The sequence below is a fragment of the Equus quagga genome, chromosome 5, assembly GCF_021613505.1.
Source record: "Equus quagga isolate Etosha38 chromosome 5, UCLA_HA_Equagga_1.0, whole genome shotgun sequence".
NCBI classification, from domain to species: domain Eukaryota; kingdom Metazoa; phylum Chordata; class Mammalia; order Perissodactyla; family Equidae; genus Equus; species Equus quagga.
The window spans coordinates 99,515,302-99,538,564 of record NC_060271.1 but is presented as its reverse complement, the minus strand read 5'-3'; the positions used below and the strand labels follow the sequence as shown (position 1 = coordinate 99,538,564).

General features: G+C 43.1%; 1 protein-coding gene across 2 annotated transcripts; it reads left to right on the top strand.

Annotated features, from left to right (window-relative positions):
• The first annotated feature begins 3,453 nt into the window (after window positions 1-3,453).
• Window positions 3,454-23,190, top strand: MSH6 (mutS homolog 6). Of its 2 annotated transcripts, none has more exons than XM_046660439.1 (10): window positions 3,454-3,783; window positions 10,453-10,652; window positions 13,827-13,993; window positions 15,762-18,306; window positions 19,682-19,950; window positions 21,250-21,367; window positions 21,653-21,742; window positions 22,443-22,597; window positions 22,702-22,901; window positions 23,020-23,190. In XM_046660439.1, the coding sequence occupies exons 1-10, from the start codon at window positions 3,524-3,526 to the stop codon at window positions 23,099-23,101; spliced, it is 4,086 nt and encodes a 1,361-aa protein (XP_046516395.1). In that variant the 5' UTR covers window positions 3,454-3,523; the 3' UTR covers window positions 23,102-23,190. The 2 variants fall into 2 exon arrangements, with proteins under 2 accessions (XP_046516395.1, XP_046516396.1); XM_046660440.1 differs by lacking the exon at window positions 3,454-3,783 and adding an exon at window positions 4,304-4,350.
• Window positions 23,191-23,263: the final 73 nt, after the last annotated feature.

The window sequence follows — 23,263 nt, the reverse complement described above, 5'->3', positions numbered from 1 at the left end:
GCTCTTGTTCCCTGGGGTATGTTGGTGCTCAGTTTGGGAACCATGACTCTAGCCTAAATCCCTACCAAGGTGATCGAATATAATGTACGAGTCCGCTGGGACTGGCATACTGTAACTGCTTGTTTTCCCAGCAGTCTCCATCTCCTTGGGACGTGCGTGTCTGTTTCATGGCTGTATTTCCTGTGCCAACATTAGTGCCTGATACAAAGTAGGAACTCAGTTGAAGGAGGTGTCACATGAGCTTGGGGAGCTCAGGGGCAGAGCACACACAGTCAACTCTTGAGACATATTCCACCCTCCCCCACTCATGAGTCATCCCAGAGTAAATGGGTCCAGACGTTTAGATATAAATACCGCTAATTCCTGCTCTTTTGGCTCTTTTTTTCCTAGACTCTGTGCAGACCATACTCTCCCTAACTGCACACTCTTTCTTCTGTAGAGAACAATACAGCTGAATTAGGTTACTGTTTATTTTACTACAGCCTATTCTCAACACAGCAATCCTGTCAGATCAGGCCAGTCGTCCGCTCGAAACCTGCAGTGGCTCCCCAGCTCACTCAGAGGCAAAGCCAAAAGTCCCAGGAGGGCTCGGATGGCCTGCCCCTTGCCTTTCCTCTCCAACCTCAGGTCCTACAGCCCCTGCCCCACCCCCCTCCCCACCCCGCTCATTCTCTTCCGGCCTCCTTGCTGTTCCCAAATCAAGGCGTTTGCTCTTCACTTAGGAACTGTCAACTTCTACCTGGAAGGCTCTTCTCTCCAACATGTGGAAACAGTTGAGACCACCCCAGGGAGAACAAGCAAAGGCTATCTTTTCAGAGCTTGATACAGCAAGGAGTCAGCCACCATGATGTGTGTTTGACAGCGACTCAAAGGCGTTGCTACCGGGGTCACATTTGGCTCCCTGGACTGGTTGCTGCAGGTATGGTTGCCTTCCTGAGCTGGTTGCTGCAGATTGAAGCCAAACCACAACCTCTGCAGCAATCAGTCCAGAAACCGAAGACCTCTGCAGCATTTGCCCCACAAGTGTCAGGACTTGGTCAATGACTGGTCAGCTTCTCTATTTTTTTGTCCCCACTTCCAACCCTGGACCAATCAGAGAAAGCTAGGTATGCTCGCCAAACCAATCAGAGGATGCTCTACTTCTAGTTGGCCCACCTCCAGCTTCCCCATGCCAACCACCTCCAATCACAGCGCACCTGAAGCCTTCCCTTTGTTTCCTATGAAGCTTTCCTACTCCTCTGCCTGCCTTTGAGTCTCTGCCAAATGGAAGAGATGGGACATGACTCCCTCGCTGTAGCAAGTGCTGAACACGCAGCTTGGTCTGTTTGTTCTTATTGGGTGTTCCTCATTCATTTCTACACACAGTGTGTGCCTTCTGGAGTTGGCTGGGTGATCTCACCTACCAAGGGATTGTGTGTTTGATGATTCTAAGATACGTGACTTCTTGTTTGATTCTTAATGAAGTTTGTGGGAGGCAGCTAACTGTAGCCTCCAAAATTTGGTCCTAAGTTAATATTGTTCCCATTAACAATGAGGAAACAAGTTCGGAGAAGTGAAGTTGCTCAGTTACCTGGCTGGTGGGCTGGGTGAGAGCCCAGGTCTCAGTCTACCTCTAAGCACGGGCTCATTCCCTCTGAGTCTCCATTTCCATTTTGTAAAACAGGAATAATATCGTATTAAGTTGAACTAAATGAAATAGGACTTTTGTACATCAAAAAAAAGGTTGAATATTGGCAATTTCATACAGTTCAACCTAATCCAACGTTGTTGTGCAGATTAAAATGAAATGATGATAAATTGAAGGCAGTATAACACTTCTGCTAATAATACAGGACTCCAGAAACAGCTTCCCAGGATTTAATTCCCTACTTCATCACTTTCTACTTGATTTTGGGCAAATTATTTTATTTATGTATTTTTTGAGGAAGATTAGCCCTGAGCTAACATGCATGCCCATCTTCCTCTAGTTTATACGTGGGACGCCTACCACAGCATGGTGTGCCAAGCGGTGCCCTGTCGGCACCGGGATCCGAACCAGCCAACCCAGGCTGCTGAAGCAGAACGTGCGCACTTAACCGCTGCGCCACCCGGCGGGGCCCTTGGGCAAATTATTTGACCCACCTGTGCCTCAGTTTGTTCAGCCATAAAGGGAGATATAACACAGGTCAACAATCCTTTACCTACAATTCTGAAATCCAAAACGCTCTGAAAACCAAAAGTTTTGTGGCAAATTCATTTGATAGCAATTTTGACCTGAGCTGACCTGAGGCTATTTATAATCTATATTTATCCCACTTAGCTTCAATAAGCATATGTTTTGCTGCAGAAATAATATGTTTGATTCCTGGGTGTTGCCCCAGACTCTGGGGGCGTCACATGTTACACTCATGGACGGAAGTGAGTACCTCTCAAATATATCTGGAACAGAGCTGATTTTATTACTTGCCTAGCGAAGGAGAACCGCGAGGCAGAACACCGCCTGCCCGAACAGAGCGAAGGGCTGATCTTAGATAGGCTTTGACTGAAACACAGCTCGTGCTGATCGGGGCCGGTTTCCGGGATTCTGCATTTCAGTTACTTATCACATTCGGGATTAGGGCCAAAGAATTGTCAGTCCTTCCAGTTTCTTTCTTGAATTTGGAGAACAGGAACATTTTATCCACACCCTGTTACTTTTCTAAAATCTGAAAAATCTTGCATTCTGAGACACACCTAGCCCAGAAGGTTCAGATAAGGGACTGCTGTGGACCTTAAGTACTCCTCATAGGACTTGGAGTGGATTTACTTAATCTACGTAAAATGATTGGACCGTTGCCTGGCAGAGGGAAATTGTGTGTAGCTGGCAGGCTTTGATCATAAACACGTAGAGGGCCTGCCGCTAGCATGCATTTAGCAAGTATTTACCGAGTGCCTCCTATGTGCAACGCTTTGCGAAGACACGTGAACGGGAGACCTGGTCAACCGCCGACTAAAGTCTGGATCCTTTATTTTCCGGTTCCTTGGCGGAAGCGCCCCGCCCCAGGACTTTTCCTGCAGGCGCTGGACGGCGTTTCTCCGCAAGGGCCGCCATCCGCGCCCCTTCGGTTCGCCCCCTGCGCGGGGCCGCTGGGCTCACGCGGTGCGTGCACTCGGCACAGACGGCCCCTCGCGCTCGCGGCGCCCGCTTCCGGCCGCGCTGTTCCAGTCCCGACCAGGCCCCCAACCCGGCGCCAGGGCGCCAGGCGCACAGCCGTTCCCGCCGCGGGGCGTCGGGCAGGGGGCAGCGCGGGCAGCTGCCCCGCGCGGCGTGCCGGCCCCTCCCCTCACCACGTCGCCCGGCGCCCCGAGGGGGCGGGGCCGGACCAGCACCGCCCGCGACGCCGCCCGCGCAAGCCCAGGCGCCTGCTGATTGGCCGCTGCGGCCAATGTTCCTCCAGCGGAGCGCGCCTCCCCCCAGGTTTCCCGCCAGCAGGCGCCGCGCGGTAGATGCCGAGCGTTTAGCCGCTCGGTCCGACTGAGCGGTTGGGCCTCGCCGATCGTCGCGATGTCGCGACAGAGCACGCTGTACAGCTTCTTCCCCAAGTCTCCAGCGCTGAATAATGCCAACAAGGCCCCGGTCAGGGCCTCAGGGGAAGGTGGCGCCGCCGCCGCTGCCACCGGGGCCTCCCCTTCCCCCGGCGGGGATGCGGCCTGGAGCGAGGCGGGGCCTGGGCCCGGGCCCTTGGCGGGCTCCGCGGCGCCGCCTGCGGCGAGGAACCTCAACGGAGGGCTGCGGAGGTCGGCAGCAGCTGCGGTCCCCGCCAGGTCGGTGGGCGGGGGACGCGGGCCGAAGACGGAGGCACGGCGGTGGGGCGCATGCAGTCGGGGAAGGGAGGCTCGCCTCGGCACTGGAGGGTCCGGGGCCAGGCCCCGGGCTCGGAGGAGGTGGGGCTGCACACTTGGCTTCAAAGCGTAGGGGCTGAGGTTTTAGCATTGGGAGGGTGGATGTAGATTGTAAACGGGGTAGGAGGAAAGAGGCTGCAGGAAGAAGGGCTGGAGAGGAGGGGAGACGCGCAGAGTTTGGAGGAAGAGGAGAGGCGTTCCGTCGGGTGGGGGGCTGGGTGGAGGAGAGGGCGTGCAAGCCGCTCCGGGTAGGGAGGAGAAAGGGGAGATGGGAGCACGGGGGGTGGGGCGAGGAGAGAAAGGAGCTTCGCCTGCTCCTAGCGGAGTGCGCACTCAGGCGGGGGAGGGGGTGGTGCCTGCCGGGGGGGGGGGGGGGTGGCGGGAAGAAGGAATGCCTCGGGGTAGGAGGAACGCCTGCAACCTGGAGGCTCTGGGGGCGCAGCGTGCAGCGAGTGGGATGCGAGGAGGAGGTTCCTCCTTCAGAGCTGGGTTAGTGAATTGCGGGTTCAGTAGACGTTAGGGGAACACACTCGATGTTTGGATGTGAACTTCGGACGCCAAGACGCTTTGGGGGTGGTGGGTCCTCGGCCTGGTGTGCGGGCTGTGGGGGAGGTGGGAGTCGGGGGTGGGCCGCGAACTGAGATTGCCGGGGGTGTGTCACACCGCAGACCAAGGGGCCTGATTGGTCCGAGTGAGGTTTGCGGCGCGGGGGCGGGGGGGAGGCAGAAAGTGTTGGGATCTGGGTTGGTCATCCCGTAGGTAGATAGCATACACACCAAAACAAGTGAAAAATTTAGAGGCTGTATTATTTTTGTCGAGTTGAAAAAAATGTTGTTTTATGCGATAGTGCATCTTTTGTTGACGATTCTATGGGAGGATGGGGCACCGTAATTTTTTTGGAGTTGAGTGGGCCTCTAAAGGCCTTGATCTGGCCCGGGGCAAGGATGTATGGACGCAATTGTGGGGAAGCGTGCCCGGAGCTGTCGTCCTTGCTTTCTGGGCAGTTCGGTGCTGTCCCAGGGCTTGGCTAGCCTTTTGTTGGAGCAGCGGGCGACATTTTGAAAAGCTTGCATTTAGTGTATCACAGGTATTGTATTAGGCACAAAATGTAATGGTAGCCCTTTGAAAGGAGCCGTTTCAAGTAGAGGTTCAGAAAAAAACTGGTTCAAGATCAGAGAGTGGGTTAGTCGTTCTCAGTAGACGACTTCAAATGTCCTAAGTCTTAGATGTCCTGCAAATTTTTCAAACTTTGAAGTGTAATTTCAGTGTTTAACCGACGCTTTCAGGCAGTTTAACTGTATAGTTGTGAGAAGAGTGGCAAGATATACCTCCCCAGAATATGCCTCTTTCCCGTAAAGGTTATTTTGAGCTGATTATTTTTGAGAAACACAGGCGAAGCTCTGAAAACCGTGCAAGTTACTCTTCTGTAAGGGAAATGAACATTTATAAAGAAAATCTCCATTTGCAAGGGTGTCTCCGTCTTGGTAGCAGAAGGATGACTCTAAATCACAAGGACCTCTTATTAATGGAGAAGGCCCTGGTTTAAGTCTGCATAACAACCATACGCTTGTTTACTGTGCTTTTCCTGGTAACCTCCCCTTACCACCCCCACACAGCAGTTTTCTTTTGTCTTTAGTTGGAGTTGGTATTTAAGATGGTGATTGGGGCTGTCTCTGACAGTTACTCAGTTTTCCTTAGTAGTGTTATTTCCTGTGAATACAGGAGATATACATGTTAATAAACTTTTATTTTTCTCTTGTTAATCTTTTATTAGAGTGGGTCTCAGCCAAGAATTCAGAAGTGTAGAGGAAAAATATTTTTCCTCCCCTACATGTGCATCCTCTGTAACAGACAATTTTTTTCATAGTGAGAGAAGCACAATGTGTTATGATGTTTACTTATACATGAATTGATTCTTTCTGCATCCATGCTAAATGGATGTATTTATTGTATGGTTCTCTGTATTGAATAGCATGTGCTATTTTTTTTCCTGCTTTTTCTCCCCAAAGACCCCCAGTACATAGTTGTATATTTTAGTTGAGAGTCCTTCTAGTTGTGGCATGTGGGATGCTGCCTCAGTGTGGCCTGACGAGCGAGCTGTGTCCTGTCAGCGCATAGGATCCGAACTGGTAAACCCCAGGCCGCCGAAGGGGAACATGTGCACTTAACCGCTGTGCCACCAAGCTGGCCCCAAGGTGGTGGTTTAGATTATGGAAGATGAGAGGAAGGAGCTGAGATGACATCAGCTTGAAGTAAATGGCTACAAGAAAAGTAGCAGGACATGTGCCTTGAGCCTGCTTCTCAATACTGTATTTTTTCTGTAGTTTATTAAGATCATAATTGAGAGCTGTAAGCAAGGCTTCTGACTACTTACAAATTTTTTTCTAAACAAATCTTGGCTAGTTTATTTTTCACAATCTCATTTTAGTTAATTGTCTGTTGATTATGGGTGATGAGGACAGTAAAAATCTTTAAGTGTATGCCCTTGTCCCCATTCATAGACAAGGAGCGATGTGTCAGACCTGATGAATTTTTTTTTTTAAAGAGCCTTTAGGTAAAGGTAACTATCTGCTCTAGTTGTAGATGCCTTTCCTGAGAATTTTCATACGTTTAAACATTTATAGTAATACATTTTCCCAAATGATACCACACTTAATATACTACTAGTTAGTGTAAGAGAAAAGAGTTCAAGCTTTTTAAAAAGTATCAATGTGGACTCATAGTTTGACAGACCCAACTTTTTTTTTTTTTAAAGGAAGATTAGCCCTGAGCTAACTACTGCCAATCCTCTTCTTTTTGCTGAGGAAGACTGGCCCTGAGCTAACATCCATGTCCATCTTCTTCTTCTTTATATGTGGAACGCCTGCCACAGCATGGCTTTTGCCAAGCAGTGCTATGTCCGCACCCGGGATCCGAACTGGCGACCCCAGGTGGTCAAGAAGCGGAATGTGTGAACTTAACTGCTGCACCACCGGGCCAGCTCCAGACCCAGCTTATTTTAATTGATAGAATTAAAAGATATAGTTAAAAAGAGGCTCAACTTGTCATGATTTGGAGGGTGGCAGCCTCTTTTTTTTTCCTTCTTTCCAAAACCCCCCGACTACATAGTTGTATATTCTAGTTGAAGGTCCTTCTAGTTCTTCATGTGGGACACCACCTCAGCATGGCTTGATGAGCGGTGCCAGGACCATGCCCAGGATCTGAACCGGCCAAACTCTGGGCCTCCGAAGCAGAGTGCATGAACCTAACCATGGAGCTGGCCCCAGTGGGAGCCTCTTTCAAGCTGACTTTTATGACTTTTTAACTTTACCTCAGAACTTTTGAAAACATTCTTTCATTCTGATGACAATTCTCAGTTGTCCCTGCTTCAAGGCATAGAATTAAGCTGCTCTCCAAAGAACCCTGGTTTGTTTTAGGTTTCTTTTCTAATACTGTTTAGAAAATAGAAGCCAGTTTGGACGATAATTTATATGGTCACCCTAGACCTAGTGCCTAAGTGATGGGCCATGGTTACCCAAGCTGAAGGAAAAAACGCTGGCTGGGCATAGGTACAGGTAGATGGGTACATATGATGGGAGCCCTTGGAATTGTTCTGATTACTTCTTTTTTCTCAGTAGTGCATTTAGTTATTTAAGGGTAGGGGAAGTCCGCTGTAATGGTCCACCTTGAGAGGTAGGTGCAAACACCGATAGTTTGATTTCTAAAGTCGGTTTGAGAGTGTTTTCACATCTGTGATGATTCAGTGTTTATAAAAACTCAACTTGTTAGACAAACTCAGTTTGTTTTATTGTTTGTAGAAGCAAATTCTAGCAATGCTTTGGTATTGAGTGATTTTTAAAAAGCAGCCAAAAATTTTGATTATAAATTTAGGGCACAACCAGTAATCTACAAGGTTATGGACTAAAGAGAAAGCAAAAATAATGTGATTTTAAGACAGAATTTTAAAGATCTGTTCAATGTATATTTAGCTTTATTAAGTCATTTCTTATTTTAAAAAGACTTGTAAAATCATAAATGAATCTTATTTATATGTATATCCTAAGATAATTCCAATATTTATTTTGGCATTTCAGCTTGGGCTTTAGGAAGACCCAATGTGTTTTTTTTTTTTCTTCCTCTCCCCAGATCCCCCCAGTACATAGTTGTGTGTTCTAGCTGATGGTCCTTCTAGTTGTGGCGTGTGGGATGCTGCCTCAGCATGGCTTGATGAGCCGTGCTAAGTCTGGGCCCAGGATCCAAACTGGTGAAACCCTGGGCCGCCAAAGCAGAGTGCGCAAACTTAACCACTCGGTCATGGGGCCTCCCCTCTGGAGTTTTTCTTAATTGAGGATAGAAAGGAGCTTTTAGCAGGCAGTTGTGGCCATCTTACATTTTTTGCTTAAGAATTTTGATCTAGTCGTTTAGTTTCTCTGGAGCCCCTAAGACAACTGAGATTCCTACAAGTGCTTTATTTATGCCTCATCAGGCACAATAGAATTCCATTGGGGTTGGGGCATATTGCTCCCTTGAACTTGAAGTGTATGACCAAGATGTGCATTCTTGTCAGTCTTTGATGCACTAATTCCATTCTTGAGAATGTGTAACTTTTACAGATAAGTATGTAATGAAATAAGCTGGTGTCCAGTTGAGCCCTTCTTTAATCCTTACCCTCCAGGACTCAGTTCACACAAGCAAGAAAAACAAGTCATCTTCAGTTTTATAAACCAAGAACACTTTGTGAATCTCACTCCATACTGGTCAGCCTCAGAGCTCATCTAGAGATATTTAATAATTTCAATACACTGAGGCGAACTGCCTCAAACCAGCCAGTGATGGGTCAAGGCTTCACTATGTACACACCAAAACCTTACTCAAGTCTCCATTTCTAAAGGGATTTAGTTGCCTTTAAGAAGGGCAGCCAGGCTTGAGATATGGGTATCCCTACCAGCCCCGCCTTCAGAAAAATCTGCCTTGGCCAGCACACAATTTGAAGCCTGATGTCTCAAGACTACGTGGCCAGAAATATCTTCCCGTGGGGAGACATGTTAATTAACATAATATATATTTGTCTGTTTGGCCAAGCTAAAAGTAAATGTTCAGACTCAGAAGTGATAATGTCTTTATAGACAAAGGTTATTTCTCTCCTTCAGCAGCAGAAAAAAAGTATAAATTAGGGTACTCTCTGATACTTAGGTAGCAAGAAAGCTTGTGGTTTTCTGATACCAGTGTGATGGGCCTTGTGGTTAAGTGGCTCCCTGGCCCGTGTTAAGGGAAAGCCTGCTTGACAATTAGGGAGACTTGTAAATAAACCATTCCACACAACCATAAGGGTCTTTGTCTCCTGTTAATTAATGGATATGTTAATAAGGAGGAAGCACTTGTGATAGAAGTTTGAGTTTTGCAGACACAGCTTCCTGTTTGAAGGTGACCTTTGTGGTGAGCTTGATAGTAATATTTATAAACTTGTGCAGGGCATTATAGATTTCTAAAAGTTGAGAGAAGAATGTATGTACCATAAAGGTCCTTAAGACAAGCACCAGCTGAAGTCATGCTCCTGTTCGTGTTTCTCTTCTAATTGTCTAGCCTAGGAGTTTCTGTATTCCATTTTTGAAGAAAGGAATACTTGAATTTCATGATGGGCCTGAATAAGGTGGCCTCAACTGACTAATGATCACTATTTCAAAATATTGAAAATACTATTGTTTGTAATGTAGTTATTTTACTTTTGTAGTTATCCAATGAAAACCTTTAAGCAGGCTCAGGAAACCCTGGTATCTAGTGTAATATATATACACACACACACTCTCTCTATATATACACACACACTATATATATATATAGTATCAGGTGTTGTGGCCTCTGTCACTGAGGAGCTCTTCTGTGGTCTAATTGTTAGCCAGATTCTTCTTCCCCCTCCCATTCTTAGGAAACCCTCAGGGCTAAATCAATTTTGGGGAAGATTCTCTGTTCTTGATTTTGCAGGCATATGTACTCTCTATTTTGGGCACATTAGGTGCTTAATCTGTTGACTTGAGTTTTTCCATAAAAATAGATTTTTGGGGGCCAGGGGGTAGTAATGTGCTAGGTAGCTTTTAGAGTGTTGGAATACATAGCTTAACTAGAGGCAGATTCCAAGCCAAGTCTAATGAGGTAATATTTAATATAATGAGCAAATTACATAGTTGGTATGTTTGATATTTTATTAATACTCTGGGTCATACCCTGTTCCTGATATATACCATAGTGTAGTATAGGTGTGATTCACAAAATGAGTCTGTGTCTTTTTCCTGCCATCAGTGTTCTACCAGAATTCTGCTATAGTTTTTAAACTTTGAATGATTCTGAGAAATAATTTCTCACCTTAATACCAGAAGACATTATATTTATGTTTGTCTTAATAGTTAAATAAGCATTATAATAGTTGCTTAGATTTTTAAAAATGACTTGAACATCTGATTTTAAGAAACCATTAATTCTAGAATTTATGTGCTTGAATATTAATGCCAGAAGCCTTCAAAGGAGTCTTCCTTGGAATGGCTTATTTGTAGGTAATTGCCTTTAATGCAACTTAACCAAACATTAACCAACTTATGTATTTCCTTTTGGCAACAGTTCTTGTGACTTCTCACCAGGTGATTTGGTTTGGGCCAAGATGGAGGGTTACCCCTGGTGGCCTTGCTTGGTTTACAACCACCCTTTTGATGGAACATTCATCCGTGAGAAAGGGAAGTCCGTCCGAGTTCATGTACAGTTTTTTGATGACAGCCCAACAAGGGGCTGGGTTAGCAAAAGGCTATTAAAACCATATACAGGTAAGAGAGTCACTCTGCAGAGAGAGAGAGAGAGTGAGAGTGTGTCTTTGTGTGAGTGTGAAAGCGCACGCATGCTGACGTGCACATGCGCACCAGTGTCAGTCTCCCATACAGTGAAATTAAATGTATTTTACTCCAATAATTTGCAGGAGTGGTGTGATGAAAGCTTTTCGCATGGGAAAAGGATAAGATGCAGCTGGTCTTTATAGCCTGTTTGTTGTGTGGAGTGGAGTTATTTTTGCTTTTGAGTGCGACTTAACAGCATTATCAAATATCATGCCCGTAAAGGAAAAAGGATCTTGTGATTGGATCTCATGATTTGGACCAAAATACCAAATTCAGACACAAAAAGGGTACATTAAACAGTCTCCCCATCTTAAAAGACCCAAAGAAAGGCAGTGCAGTCAGGATACGCAGCATATAGATCAATGACATTCTCTAGGACCGATTGAGATGCATGCACCCTGGCCTTCAGAATCCTCACCTGTGAGCGTATCTGAGTTGAGTTTCACATCAGACTTCTGGAAGGGGGTAACTTGCTCTTTCCAGGCCCAGCCTTATTTATCACCGGCATAGCAGTCCTGCATGTGTAGCTTCACTTGGGCTAGGTGCACCCTGTCAGTCTCTTATGCAGCGCGCAGTATGATTGCAGGATACAGTGCCTGTACACCCAACCATGGGAACAAGTCCTTGTCCATTATCCTCAGACTCTCCAGGGTAGGACATTGTTGAACTCAATGTTTTGCAATCAGAATAAGGGTCAGTTTCCCAGAAGTTTCTGGGAATCATGCCTTTTGGTCGTAGTGCTCATCCTGCAGGGTGGGGAGGACACACCTGAAGAAAATTAAATCTCACAGAAATCTGACAGGGCAGGATCAGGAAATTTGGTTTTGTATTCTCCACTAATTTGCTGTATAATTTTGGCCAGCCAAAGTAACTTATTTTCTGATATTGTTTACTCATATATAAAATGAGAGAGTTGGACCAGATGATAAATGAGGTCTTTTTCCAGGACTAATTTTGAGATTCTAAACAAGGCTTTGGTAAAATGGCTTTTAAAAGACCAAAAAAAAAGTTTACACTTATTGTTGTCTATTTTATAAAGTCACCCCTGTTTATACTGCTCTGCCTTTTAAATTTCCAAATTGTTGGAGTACATGTATGTGAATAAGTTAGCAGAGGCATGGATGAAAAAAAGTAGAGTTTACATCAGGGGCTTTTGGGAGTGATGTCACTAGATAGGTGGGGGACGAATGCAGCTGCAGCAGGCGCTTTGGGGAAAGTTCAGAGCCACGCTCTAAATGATTCTTTTTTTTTTTTTTAAGATTTTATTTTTTTTCCTTTTTCTCCCCAAAGCCCCCCGGTACACAGTTGTATATTCTTCATGGTGGGTCCTTCTATTGATGCTGCCCCAGCGTGGTTTGATGAGCAGTGCCATGTCCGTGCCCAGGATTCAAACTGACGAAGCACTGGGCCGCCTGCAGTGGAGTGTGCAAACTTAACCACTCGGCCATGGGGCCAGCCCCTAAATGATTCTGATTGTTAAAATGTGTAGCTTTGGTGCAGCTCTTTAGAGAAATGGGAGGTTGCTGCTTTATTTTTGGCAGCCCATAAAAGTCACTCATTCTGTGGAAATTTAGGATGCCCTATTAGTTTTAGTATACAGAAAGAAGGAAATAACTTAAGGTTTGTTTCTGTTAAATTTAGACAAATTCATTGTTTTCTTTTTTTTTTGAGGAAGATTAGCCCCGAGCTAACATCTGCCGCCAGTCCTCCTCTTTTTGCTGAGGAAGACTGGCCCTGAGCTAACAGCCGTGCCCATCTTCCTCTACTTTATATGTGGGATGCCTGCCACAGTGTGGGCTTGAGTTAGGGGTGTGTAGGTCCACATGAGGGATCCGAACCAGGGAACCCCGGGCCGCCAGGGCAGAACATGAGAACTTAACCGCTGCACCACCAGGCTCGTCCCCATTGTTTTCTAATTACAGTTATATTTGGGCAGAAGAGAACAGAGACATTCCTAGTTAGCCTCTTGGAAAAGAACTAAACAATTTTGTACCATTAGACTTGTGATCTTCTGTATCTAAACTTTTGCTCAGTTTATAGAAGTGTCATTTTAATATTACAGCTGTTTTAAATCAAATGAATAAAGTAAGAGTTTTACTTTAAAGCAAAGCAAGTCATTTTGATGCAGCTGTTTTGGGAAAAACACATTAACAGTCTTAACTGGGTTATCCTCCCAAAATGTTAGAGTCCCTTACAATAGGTTTTTTGTTTGTTTTGTTTTATTTTTCATATAGCCTATCTAACTGCCTTGGGGACAAACTTAGTTTTAATATCATAGCTTCATTTTTTTTTTTTTTTTGAGGAAGACTAGCCCCGAGCTAACATCCATGCCCATCTTCCTCTACTTTATATGTGGGATGCATACCACAGCACAGCGTGCCAAGCGGTGCCATGTCCGCACCTGGGATCCAAACCGGTGAACCCCAGGCCGCCAAATTGGAACGTGCGAACTTAACCGCTGCACCACCAGGCCGGCCCCATATCATAGCTTCATTTAGTCTTTGCTTTCCTTAAGTAATTTTTTTTTGAGGAAGACTAGCCCTGAGCTAGCCTCTGCTGCCAATCCTCTTTTTTGCTGAGGAAGACTGGCCCTGAGCTAACATCTGTGCCCATCTTCCTCTGTTTTATGTGGGATGCCTGCCACAGCATGGCTTGACAAACAGTGCTTAGGTCCGCACCTGGGATCTGAACCAGCGAACCCCAGGCTGCCGAAGCAGAACATGTGAATTTAACTGCTGTGCCACCAGGCTGGCCCTTAAGTAATTTTTTTCAAAAGGGTCTCAAATTCCTTTTACATTTCATGCCGCACCTGAAGAGGTGTGCCTTGCCTGTTTAGGGCCACAGTCCCTGGTCATTGAAGAGAGCCGAAGTGGTTCTGGGTGACCCAACAGTTAAGACAACTTCAAGGAGGTAAAATAGGTAATTTCAGTTTCACTGAAAATTCCTTTCTTGTGGGCTTTATTGGTCTGTCTATATCAATCAGAAATAATGGGACATTAAAAATTATACTTGATTGTTGTCATTCTTGTTCATTAGGACACATGTTGTAGGTTGAGCCAACTATCCAGCTAACAGTCCTTGTTTATAAATATATATATGTATTTTTAGGTTCAAAATCAAAGGAAGCCCAGAAAGGAGGTCACTTTTACAGTGCAAAGCCTGAAATACTCAGAGCAATGCAACGTGCAGATGAAGCCTTGAATAAAGACAAGATTAAGAGGCTTGAATTGGCGGTGTGTGATGAGCCCTCAGAACCAGAGGAGGAGGAGATGGAGGTGAGACATTGCGAACAATTGTTATTTCTGTTAAGAGAGTGATGGTAAAAAAAAAAAAGGGGGGGTCATATTAAAGTGATATTCTTTTATTTATATATTTGCATATATATCCACTTTAGTACTCATACACACATACATCTGTACTTCCCTGGACTGTAGGTTGTTAGATTACTTAGCACTGCAGTAGCTGGGGACCCCATTTTTTTTTCCTTTTTCTCCCCAAAGACCCCCGGTACATAGTTGTGTATTCTTCGTTGTGGGTCCTTCTAGTTGTGGCATGTGGGACGCTGCCTCAGCGTGGTTTGATGAGCAGTGCCATGTCCGCGCCCAGGATCTGAACCGACGAAACACTGGGCCGCCTGCAGCGGAGTCCGCGAACTTAACCACTCAGCCACGGGGCCAGCCCCCTGGGGACCCCATTTTACTTAAGTTCTCAAGCCTGCTGGCAGGCACATGGTCTAAGAGGTAGTACCATTTTGGTAACAAGTGGAGAGCTAGGGACAATAAGGACATGGTGATAAAATTGACCATGGTGTCTGTTAGTAAACTTATATATGAGGATGTGGTCAGGTCCTGGAAATTAATTATCCAGTTTTATGCTCTATTACTTTTTGTTGTATTTTGGATTGATAAGAATAGAGCTTGAGTAACCTTGAAATAAAACCTTGGTTTTAAATGTTAATGGTTACCTTTTTTTTTGAGGAAGATTAGCCCTGAGCTAACATTTGCTGCCAATCCTCCCGTTTTTGCTGAGGAAGATTGGCCCTGAGCTAACATCCATGCCCATCTTCCTCCACTTTATGTGGGACGCCTGCTACAGCATGGCTTGTCAAGTGGTGCTCTGTCCGCACCCAGGATCCAAACTGGAGAACCCAGGGCCACCCCACCAAAGTGGAACATGTGAACTTAACTGCTGCGCCACCAGGCCGGCCCCAGTGGTCACTACTGAGTGAATTAAAAATCTTGTTAAGGAAATGAACAAATAATTGGTTCATTTAAAACACTGTCATTCTCTAATTTAGTAAATTAGCTATGTACTTAAAACAGATTTCATCTATAGCTAAGCTTGATTTTAGGTTTTACTGTATTGTCTTATAGATGAGATAGGGAATAAGCAAGTTAATATGATGAGTAGTATAAGAGAAGTGAAAGAAAAGTTTTTAATCTTACTTTTGAAGTTGAGACCAGGGATCGTCACATTAATCAGGTTTAGAACTGGATGGTGACTATAGAGATCATTTGGCCTCATACTACTTTACATGTGAGGGAGTGTCTTGCCAAAGATGATACAGCTCGTTTGTGGAAGAGCAGGGGCTAGAACCTGTATAGACTGCTTACAGCCTTATACTAAAGAATTTATAAAATGGTAAACTTCATAACATGTCCATCTGTAACAAGAGGAGAGGTGAGCCTGGAAGAAAGATGACAAAGGGATATTGATTTAAAGTTGGTTCATTTCCACAGCTGCCTGTTAAGAGGCCATCACCTATGGGTATTTGTGATGTATGGTCATGTTAATAGCTTCACCACTATGTATGTATAAGATAAAACTCATGACAGAATCACTTAATCCTGTAGTGTGATACTTGTTTTAATTTTAGGTGAAACTGAAATTGATATTTCTTGAGAAAGAAAATAGTTTCTCATTTCTGGAGGTGGGTTATTCTCTTGGTATATGAAGTTGCAGCATACTGAGAGATACTCCAGGGCAATATTGTAATTTTCCAAATTTTGCTTTGCTCTTAAATACTCCTTTCTTGCCTGCCAGGTAGGTGCAACTTATGCATCTGATAAGAGTGAAGAAGATAATGAAATTGATAGTGAAGAGGAAGTACCACCTAAAGTGCAAGGATCTAGGCGAAGTAGCCGCCAAATAAAGAAACGAAGAGTAATATCAGACTCTGAAAGCGACATTGGTGGCTCCGATGTGGAATTCAAGCCAGATGCTAAGGAGGAAGGAAGCAGTGATGAAATAAGCAGTGGAGTAGGGGATAGTGACAGTGAAGGCCTGGACAGCCCTGTCAAAGTTGTTCCAAAGCGGAAGAGAATGGTTACCGGAAATGGCTCTCTGAAAAAGAAAACTTCAAGGAAGGAAATGCCCTCAGCCACCAAACGAGCAACTAGCATTTCATCAGAAACCAAGAGTACTTTGAGTGCTTTCTCTGCCCCTCAAAATTCTGAATCTCAAGCCCACGTTAGTGGAGGATGTGATGATGGTAGTCGCCCCACTATCTGGTATCATGAAACATTAGAATGGCTTAAGGAGGAAAAGAGAAGAGATCTGCACAGGAGGCGACGTGATCATCCTGACTTTGATGCATCCACACTCTATGTGCCTGAGGATTTTCTTAATTCTTGTACTCCTGGGATGAGGAAGTGGTGGCAGATTAAGTCTCAGAACTTTGATCTTGTCATATTTTATAAGGTGGGGAAGTTCTATGAGCTGTACCATATGGATGCCCTTATTGGAGTCAGTGAACTAGGTCTGGTATTCATGAAAGGCAACTGGGCTCATTCTGGTTTCCCTGAAATTGCATTTGGCCGATATTCAGATTCCCTGGTCCAGAAGGGTTATAAAGTAGCACGTGTGGAACAGACCGAGACCCCAGAAATGATGGAGGCAAGATGCCGAAAGATGGCACATATATCTAAGCATGATAGAGTGGTGAGAAGGGAGATTTGTAGAGTCATTACCAAGGGTACACAGACCTACAGTGTGCTGGAAGGTGATCCCTCTGAGAACTACAGTAAGTATCTTCTTAGCCTCAAAGAAAAAGATGATGATTCTTCTGGCCATACTCGAGTGTATGGTGTATGCTTTGTTGACGCCTCACTGGGGAAGTTTTTCATAGGTCAGTTTTCAGATGATCGCCATTGTTCCAGGTTTAGGACTCTTGTGGCACACTATCCTCCAGTGCAAGTCTTGTTTGAGAAGGGAAATCTCTCAATGGAAACTAAGATGATTCTGAAGGGTTCATTATCCTCTTCTCTTCAGGAAGGTCTGATACCAGGCTCCCAGTTTTGGGATGCAGCCAAAACTTTGAGAACTCTCCTTGAAGAAGGATATTTTACAGAAAAGTTGAATGAGGACAGTGGAGTGATGTTACCCCAGGTGCTTAAAGATATGACCTCAGAGTCTGATTCTGTTGGGTTGACACCAGGAGAAAAGAGTGAATTGGCCCTCTCTGCTCTAGGTGGTTGTGTCTTCTACCTCAAAAAATGCCTTATTGATCAGGAGCTTTTATCAATGGCTAACTTTGAAGAGTATATTCCCTTGGATTCTGACATGGTCAGTGCTACAAGACCTGGTGCTGTCTTTACTAAAGCCAATCAGCGAATGGTGCTAGATGCTGTGACATTAAACAATTTGGAGATTTTTCTGAATGGAACAAATGGTTCTACTGAAGGGACACTGCTGGAGAAGATTGATACTTGCCATACTCCCTTTGGTAAGCGGCTCCTAAAGCAGTGGCTTTGTGCCCCACTCTGTAGCCCTTATGCTATCAATGATCGTCTAGATGCCATAGAAGACCTCATGGTTGTGCCTGATAAAATCTCTGAGGTTGTAGACCTTCTAAAGAAGCTTCCAGACCTTGAGAGGCTACTCAGTAAAATTCATAATGTTGGGTCTCCCCTGAAGAGCCAGAACCACCCAGATAGCAGGGCTATAATGTATGAAGAAACTACATACAGCAAAAAAAAGATTATTGATTTTCTTTCTGCTCTGGAAGGATTCAAAGTAATATGTAAAATTATAGGGATTATGGAAGAAGTTGTTGATGACTTTAAGTCTAAAATTCTTAAGCAGGTCATAACTCTGCAGACAAAAAATCCTGAAGGCCGTTTTCCTGATTTGACTATAGAACTGAATCGATGGGACACAGCCTTTGACCATGAAAAGGCTCGAAGGACTGGACTGATTACTCCCAAAGCAGGATTTGACTCTGATTATGACCAAGCTCTTGCTGACATAAGAGAAAATGAACAGAGCCTCCTGGAATACTTGGAGAAACAGCGCAGTAGAATTGGCTGTAGGACCATAGTCTACTGGGGGATTGGGAGGAACCGTTACCAGTTGGAAATTCCAGAGAATTTCATCACTCGTAATTTGCCAGAAGAGTATGAGTTGAAATCCACGAAGAAGGGCTGTAAACGATACTGGACTAAAACTATTGAGAAGAAGTTGGCTAATCTGATAAACGCTGAAGAACGGAGAGACGTATCATTGAAAGACTGCATGCGGCGACTATTCTATAACTTTGATAAAAATTACAAGGACTGGCAGGCTGCTGTAGAGTGCATCGCAGTGTTAGGTAAGACTTTAAACAAGCTTATACCTAAGGCTTTGGTTATAATGCCCTTTGTCGCAGTTGTGCATTAAGATTTAAATCCATTGCAGAGTTCCCATTGATGCATATCCCTAAACACAAGTAACAAGGTATATAGCCTGACAAATACATACTTGTTTCCTCACTAGGCAAAATGACTAGGTTTCCCATAAGCAATTTAAGTTGTTTACTGGAAACTTAATTATTAGTAGCCCTCTGGCCTTTCTTCAGTCTTGAATAACTGAACAAAAGATTGATGTAAGATTTTGTTTGAGATTAAATTTCCTTTTTTCAATTGAATTTTTAGTATTTGATAAATACTGTTTTTAAGCTTCTATTTTTTCATTACACACTAATTTAAAACTATCCCTTGACCCATTACTTTTTATTGTAATCTTTGCATTCTTTTACTCTTTCTGCATTTTATTGAGTACAGTGCTGTATTTCAGTGAATCTCTTTACGTGTATACTTCAAAAGATTTTCATCTTTTTTCTCTTAGCCCAAATCGTCACACTTGCCTGTAATTGATTTCTAAGAGCCCTAATTTATGTCTGTAATTTGGTAACCCCTTGAGCTTCATCAATAATTTCCTTTTTCTTTAAATTTCATGGCCAACTTATTTGGAGCCTCTCAGTTTGTTTTTTTGTGTTTTAAAAATACAGCGACTGTAGTTTACCCAAATTTACAACAGAACTATTTTGATCTGAACACAGCTATCTAGAATAGAATAGCATCCTTCTGTTTGAGTGTGCCATGTTAATTCCTTAAACCAATACAGCTTCAAACAGTAAGGAGAGTAATTTAAAATCCTTCCCTCAGCTTAGGTGTTCAAAATTGGTGATTTTATGTTCTTATTAGGATTGTATTATATCAGTGTGCCTATCGTTAGAATGTTCTGCTTCTCCTAAGATGGGTTAGCTCCAGGATTATACCAAGTAAGAGAGATTAATCAATACAGCATCTTTCTGCTGTATCTTTTAGCTTGCCCATAGCATTCTTCTGGTCCAGATGTTAGGGGGCTAAGTCTTTGAGGGGAGAGATTCTTGGGCTGAAATTGAAAGTTATTTCTCCTTTCACTACAAGTGCTATAATGAAAACATGTAAAACACTCTGATGACTTATTTTCAGTAAATGAATGAATGCATTAAAGCATTTTATGTATTGTGCAGTTGGTTATGATGATGTCACTAATAAGAGTGCCTACTGTTAGGAAAAGGCTGCTATGTCTAAAAAGCAAGTAGAACACACTACCTCCACTGAAAATGCATTTTTGGAAGACTTTCTGTAGAAGTTGGGTCTTTGTGCTTAACAAGAAACCTCAAAAATGATGAGGCCTCACTTTAATCTTCTCTTTAACAGATGTCTTATTGTGCCTCGCTAACTATAGTCGAGGGGGTGATGGACCTATGTGTCGTCCACTGATTCTGCTGCCAGAAGAAGACACTCCTCCCTTCTTATACCTTAAAGGATCACGCCATCCCTGCATTACGAAGACTTTTTTTGGAGATGACTTTATTCCTAATGACATTCTAATAGGCTGTGAGGAAGAAGAGGAGGAAAATGGCAAAGCTTACTGTGTGCTTGTTACTGGACCAAATATGGGGGGCAAGTCTACACTCATGAGACAGGTAAACTGACCCTTAAGGCTTTATTATAGGAAGTCATTTGTAACACCTAAAAAATGACTTACATATTTAGACCAACCTTTTTCCAGACAGCATACAAATTACATAGAACTCAGTCACTGACTTTTTACGAAACAAAGGGAAACTCCTGTGTTGTAAAATTGAGAATTGTATTTACCTCATTGGTCAAATATCTGCCTGATATTAAGGGAAGTGTATGTTAAAACGGTGAGGGAGGTTTCAGGTCATGATTTCTTTACAAACTCTTTGACTTGACTGAATTCCTTTCCTCTGAAGGTACACATATTCATAATGAATGAAAATTATGCAAATATTACAGGTTCGTCCTCAAACTCATTTGTAGGAAACTTTCTTAAAAAAGAATCATGGCAGGCGCAGCGGTTAAGTGGTTAAGTTCGCATGATCTGCTTTGGCGGCCTGGGGTTCACTGGTTCAGATCCCGGGTGCAGACATACAAACCACTTATCAAGCCATGCCATGGCAGGCATCCCACATATTAAAAAAAAAAAAATAGAGGAAGATGGGCAGCAGATGTTAGCTCAGCGCTAATCTTCCTCAAAAAAAAAAGAAAAAGAATCATGGCAGACTTACTCAGAAAGGAAAGCAAATAAAATTCATGACGTAGTAACTCTTGGGAGCTGCTTTTAGGGAAGACAATAAATATGTGTCTTACCTTTATACCAGGGGTTGACCAGCCAGTAGGCTAAATATGACTTTTTACATATTTATAGGGTTGTAAAATTTTTTAAAAAAGATATGTGACAGACCTTAGGCCCTTGACAGAGAACGTTTGCTGACCTCCTTGGGGCCCCACCACCAATATTATATTTCGGTTCGCCAAATTTGCTAACTAGAGAGAGGCAGTATAGTGTAGTACAGTGGTTTTCAACTTTGTATTTTTTAATCAAAATCACCTGGAAAGCTAAACAAAAAAAAAAAGTACACACAGTAGTCTTAGAGCTCCTAAGTGATTCTACTATGTAGCCAGGGTTGAGAATTAGTAGTGTATTAGGTTAGTATACAGGCTCTGAGGTTTTAAGCCCATTTAGGCCCCTAAGCCTTTGCCTTTATAGGCCTCAGTTTTAAAGTTTAAGATAGTGAAGATTTTTTTTTAGAGTGCCTGACTCCTACATAATGCTTCTTCAGAAAGATAAATAAATGTTTATTAGCTTGGCTTATTATCTGTCTTTTGGATATATGCATATGTCTCTGTCTCTTTATATATCTCTGTTCTTCTTTAATACCAGCCATAAAAGACCTTTTTCCTCCCTCATTCAACAGGCTGGCCTATTAGCTGTAATGGCCCAGATGGGTTGTTATGTACCTGCTGAAGTGTGTAGGCTCACACCAATTGATAGAGTCTTTACTAGACTTGGTGCCTCAGACAGAATAATGTCAGGTGAGTCTCCCCCCCAAGCCTGCATTTGACAATTCATTTCTATATTTTAAATGATAAATACATCTGCCTCTAAATTTGTATGAGCCATTTAAATTTGATGTTTGTTGTACAAACAAAGCAGAATGCTTTCAGAGTTGCAAACATTACTTCTAGCATTTAAAATGCAAGATTTAACCTTTAGTACCACTGAGTAGTTCATGATAGATTCAAATTATATGAACCTAAAAGATGAATCTACTGTTAAGGATTCTTAAAACATCACCCATTTGTGATTTTTTTTTTTAGGTGAAAGTACATTTTTTGTTGAATTGAGTGAAACTGCTAGTATACTTACACATGCAACAGCACATTCTCTGGTGCTTGTGGATGAATTAGGTAAGATATTAAAATTTCTTTCTTTATTTTTGAGGAGGATTAGCCCTGAACTAACTACTGCCAATCCTCCTCATTTTTTTGCTGAGGAAGGCTGGCCCTGAGCTAAGATCCATGCCCATCTTCCTCTACTTTGTATGTGGGACACCTACCAGAGCATAGCTTTTGTCAAGTGGTGCCATGTCTGCACCAGGGATCTGAACCGGCAAACCCCAGGCCACCAAGAAGCGGAACGTGCACACTTAACCACTGCGCCACTGGGCCGGCCCTAAAATTTGTATTGGAAGGATATCTCTAAAACATTAGGACAAAAAATAATTTTCTGGAACATGGTCTGAAGGACAACTCTTAAAAAAAAAAAGAATATGAATGTACTCACCTGTGTGCCAGGGACCCATACTTACAGATGAGATAATATGAAAGGTCTTTATTAACTTCTTAATCCTATTAAAATTGTTACTATCCAATAAGTATTGTCATTATCCTCATATTATAAGATCAGTGCTACTTATTAGGAGGTACTCTTGGTAAGGAGACCTGGTTATCTAAACAGGGCCCATTTACAGAAGGCTTTTCTATGTATTAACTGATGTTACTTTTCTACCCTCCCCCCTCCTTTTTTGTATTCCTTTGTAAGGGTACATCCTTTTTGGTATAAGGCAGATCGTATAATATATAGTTTATGTGTATTTTACTTTTACAGGAAGAGGTACTGCAACATTTGATGGGACAGCAATAGCAAATGCAGTTGTTAAAGAACTTGCTGAGAATATAAAGTGTCGTACACTGTTTTCTACCCACTACCATTCATTGGTTGAAGATTATTCTCAAAATGTTGCAGTGCGCCTAGGACACATGGTATGTGCAAATTGTTTATTCAAAAGTTGTTTAGGTGTTTGAGGGAGTCAAGTTGGGTACTTGCATTGCTAGCACATGAATATAACTAATAAAATTCTTTTTAGGCATGTATGGTAGAAAATGAATGTGAAGATCCCAGCCAGGAGACTATTACCTTCCTCTATAAATTCATTAAGGGAGCTTGTCCTAAAAGTTATGGCTTTAATGCAGCAAGGCTTGCGAATATTCCAGAGGAGGTTATTCAAAAAGGACATAGAAAAGCAAGAGAATTTGAGAAGATGACTCAGTCACTGCGATTATTTCGGTAATTATAATTGGATATGATTTTGCCATGCAGCTGATCTTATTAAAACAGTAAACAGGGATGGCATGATGCACTATAAGACAAGTGAACCTTAACTTTTCTTTCTTCTTTTTTTAAGGGAAGTTTGCCTGGCTAGTGAAAGGTCATCTGTAGATGCTGAAGGTGTCCATAAGTTGCTGACTTTGATTCAGGAATTGTAGACTACATTGGAAGCTTTGCATTGACTTTTGACAAAGGTGGTAAATTCAGACAACATTATGATCTAATAAACTTTATTTTTTAAAAATGACCATTTTTCCATTTTCTTTCTAGGAAATTAAACCCTTTTAATTCTTATCTACCTTCTACATAATGGTTATTGA